Raw genomic sequence first — 8,538 nt, 5'->3', positions numbered from 1 at the left:
AATGCAAATAATAACATACATTAAATTACATAATTTTTCATCTTAGAAGATTTGATTCTATTACACTTGTGATCTTGAATGAATTTTCTAGTCGATCAAATTGAAAGTCTTAAATACAATAGCATAAAAACCTAAACGGTACAATAAAAATATACTATTAAATTAATATACAAATCATTATACATCACAAACTGACATTAAACACAATAAAAATAATATTATCACAAAATATAAACTTTAATTTAAAGTTAGTGGTTGATTTCGTAAGGTAAAAATAATTTTTTTTCTAAAATAATCTCAAAATGACTATAAAGACACATACAATTTCTTGCTATAGTTTAAGTAGGATAACATATAATACATTGTCTAGTGCTTACTTTTAAACAATTATTTCTTTACAAATTGAAAGAAAAATGATCAAATTATCATTATTGTCACATACTATTAACTTTTCTCTTCCTTTGTATCATTCATCCCTATCGGTGCCATTTTCAACTATTATACTATAATCCGGTTTCAACAATCTATGTACTCTTTGTCGAAATAATGATTATTTTGAGTAGAAAATTCTACAAACAAAATAATATATGCACAAATATATAGAAAACTAACATACAATAATGCTTCAAGGGTGAACAACAATAAGAGAGACCATATCGAATACAACTCTCGTCATCGTCCACGACATTGAAAACAAATCACTCCTTCAGTTATCCTACGATAAGCACAAAAAAGTAATAAAGAAAGGACTTTAATGTAATATATCTTCAATTGAAAAGAAAAAAATCAACAAACAGATCTACATTCGTAGAACCACTGTAAAGTTAACTATAAAATATTCTAGCAACAAAAAAAGAATACTTTCGAATGGTATCATACATCTTTCGTTATTAACAAAAGAATCTTTTCAAATGAAATGGAAGAAAAATACGAAGCAAGAAGAGAAAAATTTGTGGAAGATAAGAAAAGTGATGAAATGAGGGAGTAAAAAATAGAGAGATGATTATATGCTTTAGAATGAAATGTGAGATAAAAATATGGAAGAATAGAAAACAAATATGAAAGATAATGTGTTATTATGTTAAATTGAAACAAATAGTAAATAAAGTTTTTCATCTTATGTGTGAGGTTACAAATTAAGAGAAAATTTTTACATAAAATATTGACATGTGTCATTGCTGACGTAGCAAGAGTTTTTTGATTGACATGTGTCATTGCTGACGTGGCAAGAATTTTTTTATAAAATAATAAGTAGAATTACTCACTTGGAAAACCAACAATCTTCCCTTTGAGCGGACACCTTCTTCCTTGTAGCAATGTTGTCAACCATTTAATTAGAACATCTTGCCTAGCCTCCATTTTAGTATGAAAAGACTTTTGACACATGCCTATAAGAAATCCTTACATGATTCACAAACAACCTTCATTCACAATACTTTTCATAACCCAACCTCGACATTGATAACATTTATTAAGAATATGGATGTTAAAATGATAGAGCCATGTATGAATCTTGATAAAACAAGAAAGAAAGAATAAGAAAATCATTCATTGAATGATTATTGAATTGATGAAAAACAAAATTACATTGAATCCTTTATATAAATGATGGAAAAACTAACTACCCTAACAAAAACTAACTAACTCCAACTAACCATTTTATTCTTAGAAGCTAATCATTAGAGTTAGAACTAACCCAACAATACAATCTCATATATTCACATATAACAATACAATCTCATATATTCACATACACTATTATTTACATGATACAATATATTTCAACAGACCCGTCAAGCTGGAGAGTGAAAATTCTAAACTCTGAGCTTGAAATTGATTTGAAGCACTAACAACGCTTAACCACTCATGAGAGAAGCTATATCAATCAAATGTTTACCCATCCATTGCAGAAGTTATATCTTTGCTCAACTACCATCATGGACAGAAGCTAATCATTCAATGCTTAACTATCTATGGCAGAAACTATATATGAGTTTAACCACCATGGACAAAAGCAAATGAATCATTAATGATGAAAGAAAGAAAAATGGATCGGAATCTCGATCCTAATGTGTAGCTTCATTGATGAAGAAAAATTACACACTATAATAATATTGTGTTTAATGAGAGGAAGATAGGGGTAAAGAAAATAGAGTTTTAAAGAAAAGAGATAAGTTGGGAGTAAATGATAGAGAATAAGAAAAAAATGTAGAGATTCTTGTAATTTGAATAATATGGTTTCTTGCTGCTGCTACTGTGAGTCAAATTTAGTAAATTGGAGTTTATGTTGTCAAATGCTAATCAAGTCTTATCAACATGTGTTGTGGTAATGTACCAAGCACCCTCTTCATAATAGCAAGGTGCTCTAAATTCAAACAAAGTGAACATAACTCAACCATCATACATCCCACACGCCATATATCATATGGATAGATAACTTCAGGTGCCATATAGTGACAAATTGATACTATGTAATTATGATTTTATCTCTCATATTTGGGCACCCTTTTAAAATAGGAACTTGGTGATCCCGATGAACTCTTGTAATTAGGAACTTTGACATACTCTGGTGATAAAGTCATTACAAGAAGCCATGTATGGAAGAATTGAGTGAGTGATGGCTTTGTTCAAAATTCTCTCTAGATAGGATTGTATTATCATGTCTAAAATCTCCCTGACCCCCAAGAACCATTCTTGACAATTCTCTCTGTTCTTGGATGGTGATAATAATAGAGGTAGAGCAGCACCAAAGAAACGCACCAGGGACTAATGTTGTTGGGTCAACATGTAGAGCAGAACCAACTCCTTTGTATACTTCATTGAATACAATCTCTAAGAAACCATAATAAATTGCTCCAGACTTCTCTTCTAAGCCACTTGTAGAAATATTAGATGCAAGAATCATAAATGTTGAATTACACCAGCCATTATATGTACCAAAATTTAAATCAACATTACACCAGCCATTATATGTACCAAAATTTAAATGTGGGCACTCAACAGCTAATGTTAACTCTTCATGGTATCATGAGCACAAACAGAATAAGCGAAAGCCAAAGAATAATTATACTCTGATACCATGTTATAATGGTAGAGCCATGGATGAATCTTGATTAAGCACGAAAGAAAGAATGAAAAAACTATTCATTGAATTGATAAAAAACAAAATTACATTGAATCATTTATATAAAGGATGAAAAAACTAACTACCCTAACAAAAACTAACTAACTCCAACTAACCCTTTTGTTCTTAGAAGCTAATCACTAGAGTTAGAATTAATCCAACAATACAATCTCACATATTCACATACACTATTATTTACATATACAATATATTTCAACAATGGGAGCCCAAAGCCACTGAAAAAATGTAACAAATAGGCTAAATGAAAAATCACATAAGTAAACTTTATACAATATCTTAACCCAAAACCTTAAGATCTTAGTTCATACCACTTATATAACTACAACTTATCAATTACCCTCGTATGTATTCACATTTGTGAATGCGAAATTTGTGATACAGCATTATCAAATCTCATGCTGATTCTCTGGGGCAACTAGGGAAGTAAGACAGTAAAACCAAGTAACTCGGGAAAACAACATAGCAAGGAAAAGAAAGCAACATTATTAATAAAACACAAAACAAGAAACATTTGAAAATGTTTGTACTACAAGTTACAGTTGAGCTATATCAGAACATGGTCTTCAACACCAGGTTCCCAAGCATATATGATAGCAGCTAGAATGCAACATTCCTCATATTACTAATCAGAAATAAAGGGGAAAACTGATACATTGTTAATGTTACTTTAGGAAAAGAAGGACTTCTAGAAAGTCGAGTTCTCCGAAGAAAGCCATTCTTGTGCTGCAACCAAGTCAGGAAGAACAACAGCTCCTGATTTCCTCCACTCCACAGCATCTGGTGTCTTAAACCTATCCAATAATATCGCATGCATCCCTATGCTCTTGGCTGGTTCATAATCTTTGCGCATGCTATCCCCGATATGTAAAACTTCTTCAGGTTTCACATTTCCAGCCCTTTCAAGTGCAATCTCAAAAAATTTCGGGTTTGGCTTCTCGATGCCTTCGAAACCAGAAAACACACCAAAGTCCCATTCAGATTCCTGCATCATCATACATTATATAATCAGAAATTCTTGTCTCTGGGGCAAAAGGGAATGACTTAATATAATCACATAACAAATGTACAAAAGATTTGAGATGCGTGTAGTGATTATAGTAAGTCTTATTGCCAAGTAGACTACTGTTCAACTTCTCTTCAAGTGTTCTTTGCTAGGAGACAGAGATGAATGGAAATACATAGATCATAAATCACTAATTGTGTTTTGTTTCAAAATGGAAATACACAACCAACATTTCCAACAAAGCACCACAGTTAAGTGTAATGGCTATGCTAAGTGTGGGTTTATAAGTCTAATAACAAACTTCCAGATAATCACACATAAGTTTACCTCGTTTATACCTAAAGCTGGAAGAATTACATCCTTATATCGATACTCTGCATTGCTCACAATCCCAACTTTGAGACCCTTTCCACGAAGCCATCTAAGAAATGGTTGAGAGTCTGGAAAGACAGTATAAGGAGCAGATGAACCAAATGACGAATATATGCGCCTGAAAATTTTCTCAAATGTCTCCTCATCGTAATCATATCCAGCCTGCATGAAAAAAAAATATCTCCTTCATGACATTCAAAACTTTATACAGAGGGGATTGCAGGCATCATAAATCTGCAATTCAAGTGCTTCATTTAGATAGTTTAAATACAGCTGGACACATCAATAAAAGGGGTGTCAAAAATTTGTGGTTCAATGAATTTGTTGTTGGACAGGTCAAATTTAGAACCAAACTACTTATGCTACCTTTCCTCATGTGCTTGTGCATGACAACAACTTAGCTATTGTCTTGACAAGTAATACTACAATCAATCTTTCAAATTGCAGAACACATCACGTGATGCGGCCACAATATTGCTGTTGCATTGACCGTTGCAACCGCATCACATTGCAATTACAGTGTGGTACAAAATCACGATGATACAACCGCATCAGGCCACAACGCAACTGTATTTGGGGAGCAACAGACCGTGTCGAATTCAAAAATATTTTTTTAATCACAAAATAATTTACACTGCAACGACAGTAACCTGCATTGCAATGAACACAATCACAGTAACCGTAACTGTTGCCGCAATTTAAAACACTAACCACAAGTGTAATAACTTTGACGGATATCTTACCCTGACAAAAGAATCTCGCACACAAGTTTTCCACCACACAATGTTTGGCATTTTGGCATCAAACCCAAAACATGGATATTTTGTTGCCATTTCCTTATATGCAAACTTAAAGGCCTCATGCATACGTTTGTAGTCCGGGCATGGAAGGCCAACAGATTTGGCTGCCATGCAATAATAGTCACCAAGCTGCCCTTTGTAAGCCATTAGGGTACCTGTAACATCTACAGTGACACAGCGTAGTTTACCCAAGAGTGACATGGTAGCAGAGGCCCTTAGTTGGCTAAGAGATTGTTCGGAAGAATTTCCAGGATAGCAATACCAACATAAATTTCAAGGAACCAGTTATTGTGGTAAAGTACTGAACTCCTTCAACATATAGTTGATGCTAAAGCCTGCATATGTGATTCCAAAATCAGCATATTAAGTTGAAAAGAAATTTCAAATGATCATACATAATCTGTCTTTGTAAATTGATTGACAGTAAGTAAAAGGAATGGGCAAGGGGCCAGTTGCTTTAAGTGTTATTAATGACATTATTACAGTATGATAGAGAGAATGAACATTTATTAGCTGTTGCTTTTATAATAAGAGATATGTTCTTTGTACATTAAACCAGGGATACCATACCCTGTTCCATTTTATTCTTTTCATTTATCCTTCATATTTGTATGTAATAGAAAAAAGTGAAATATAGCAAATATATAGTGTGAAATACAATGTTTAAAACCTGATATTCAATTAACATAACAATCATGATAAACATTAAAAAGTTTCATCAATAGAACAACCAATAACAAATAAATGTTAGACAAATGACAAACCATCCCAATCACCAGTACCATAAAAAATAGAGTGTAATATTTATACACTGTCAATATAAAGATTCATACACAGTCAATATATCATCCACCAATCATTTGTATTACTTTTTTTGAAGAGTCAATAATGATAAAATACGAATGATGAATGATGTATTGACAGTGTATAAAAATCATACATTGTCCGTGCGTACATTTTTTTCCCCTAAAAAATATAGATATTAGAGTAATCTTAAAAGACAATATAAGAAAACAAAAAATGAATCATAGATTACAATGAAGGAAGAACATATAGAACAAGGGATCTTAAAATAGTCTCATTAAGTTGTTTTTCTATCACTTTTTATAGCTTAAACCTCATTTTTTAATGGTAAAATAAAAGAGGAATTTTGTAATTGTAATCATTTCATGACAAAAAGACCTACGTTGTAATTTAATTGAAAATTAAGAGAAATGTGAGGACAATCTGAAACAAAAAATTTATATACCAACTTGAAACTAAAAATAACTTTTATGATTAATTCAGTAGTTTTGCAGTTTTATTAATGAAATTGGTGTGACAACACTGCCTCAAAATGGAAATACAGTAATACTAAATCCTCCCAACACCAACAAGGAGTTGGTGTAGTGGTGTAAGACTCTGCTAGATCCCGCAAAGACCAAACAATTAATAGTTCGATTCCTGAATGTGAAACTTGTTGGGATTGACAGTCACGACTCACGCATCGAAAATAGGTTAGTTCCTGTATACTCATGGGAGTATAAAAAAAATGCTCCAAACAGTTTAGCCTAAAAATATTTTTAAAACTATACAAAAGACTTGTTAAATGAAAGAGTGAATACATTCAATGTCTTCTTCATAGTATAAAAAACATATATTTGAGAATAGAGTGTAATCTTTATGCACTATGATTTATATCATTCACCATTCATTTGTATTAGTTTTTGCCAACAGTCAATGATGATTAAATGCGTAACAGTTCTGTGCATACATTTTTCTTCTTGGGGTAAACAATGTCGCTAAATGGAACCAGCTTCGTCATAACAATAGATGCATAGAAGATATACATTTTATACATAAAAAACAAACAAACAGCATAGACAAAATTGATTCAGAGTTTCAGAGAGAAATGTAAGAAATAAATAAGAGAGATTCAAGAAAAAACACAAAACACACATACAGTGGAGTGTGAATATCTCAACTACCCACAAAACATTTCACGAAAAAGATAACATTTTTATGAATAATTTCTTGAAATGAGTTAGTTTTGAAATTAAAAGAATTAGAGATGAAAAAGAATCTGGTTCTTACCAGAGGCGTAGAGGAATGGGAAGGAAAGATACTTTGTGGAAATTGCAGATGATTAACAAATAGTTTCTGCTTACACGGAATCTTGAAATACATAATAACATAAATTTTTAATTTAACTACATTTTATAATTTATATAACTAATGAAAGTTAATGGTGCATGCAGTTTTTCCCAATTTTCATATATCAGGTCCTCATAACTTTTTATCTTTTATAAATTAATTATTTTTAATATTTTTATCATAAAATTTAGGATATTTAATATGGATTAATTTGACTTTTATTTATGAAAATTAAAATTTTACATTTTTAAAGAATAAATTAATATCTATATATACTATTTATTTATAAAGATAAAATATTGTATAATTATTATTATGGAGTAATTTACTTTTATGTTTTGTCTTTAACCATTTTTAATTTCTATGAAAAAAATTATATAACCTTACATAATCATCACCGTAGAGTATATGTAATGCTAAACAATTATAATATAAACTTAATACTAAAAAGTCATTCTAATCTTTAAAATGAAATATATAAAAGTTAAATATTAATATTATAAAATAAATAGGAGAAAATATTATAATATAAATTGAATGCTTAATGTTATAAGGGACAATAGCATTTATTCTTTGATTAAAATAAATAATAGGAAATTCGAGTATTATTAAATTTGGACTCATCAATGACTCGGTAAAGACATTGGGAAAATGAGTCACTGGTTAGACCGATTGACTCGGTTTGCATTAAAAATTATAATTTTTTTATAATATTAGTTGAGAGTGCAAAGCGTCAAAGATTGCATTAGCAACGTTTGCCTATGTTTTGATGAAGACAATGAATTAGTTAAAGCTTGAAGATGGCTCAACAATCAACATGACGAATGCTCAAGTGTGTCTTATTAGACTTAGGTCATAATTCTTTATTATCTTTTTAGAAGTCTAAGATGTTTGCCATAGATTTTGAGTCTAAGTTAGATAAACTTAGGTGTGAGTCTCACAAGACTTAATAAAGTAATTAATCAACTAAAATGAGACATCATCTAGAAATATATGATAAGTAGGTTCATGCATTTGAATACATTGATTTTATGCATTAAAGATATTATATTTTGGAAATCATGTATTGCATGAGCATGTCTCAT

At 30.8% G+C, this 8,538-nt stretch overlaps 1 protein-coding gene across 1 annotated transcript; it reads right to left on the bottom strand.

Moving 5' to 3' along the window:
• Nucleotides 3,613-7,479, bottom strand: LOC109334911 (haloacid dehalogenase-like hydrolase domain-containing protein 3). The gene is made up of 4 exons (XM_019570913.1): nt 7,394-7,479; nt 5,264-5,655; nt 4,476-4,682; nt 3,613-4,127 (listed from the first exon to the last, which is right to left on the bottom strand). Exons 2-4 carry the CDS (start codon nt 5,519-5,521, stop codon nt 3,831-3,833), a joined length of 762 nt encoding a protein of 253 aa, XP_019426458.1. The 5' UTR covers nt 5,522-5,655; nt 7,394-7,479; the 3' UTR covers nt 3,613-3,830.

This window comes from Lupinus angustifolius, chromosome LG19 (genome assembly GCF_001865875.1).
Source record: "Lupinus angustifolius cultivar Tanjil chromosome LG19, LupAngTanjil_v1.0, whole genome shotgun sequence".
In the NCBI taxonomy this organism is placed as follows: domain Eukaryota; kingdom Viridiplantae; phylum Streptophyta; class Magnoliopsida; order Fabales; family Fabaceae; genus Lupinus; species Lupinus angustifolius.
Note: the sequence above shows the minus strand (reverse complement) of the source record. Positions and strands in the feature narration are given on the sequence as shown.

Excerpts from the sequence above, each read along its gene's own strand:
- LOC109334911 (XM_019570913.1), bottom strand. The coding sequence starts at position 5,521 with ATGTCACTCTTGGGTAAACTACGCTGTGTCACTGTAGATGTTACAGGT. Across the intron at positions 4,683-5,263 it reads TGCGAGATTCTTTTGTCAGG|GCTGGATATGATTACGATGA; the intron begins GTAAGATATCCG and ends TTTTTCATGCAG. Across the intron at positions 4,128-4,475 it reads CAGCTTTAGGTATAAACGAG|GAATCTGAATGGGACTTTGG; the intron begins GTAAACTTATGT and ends ATGATGATGCAG.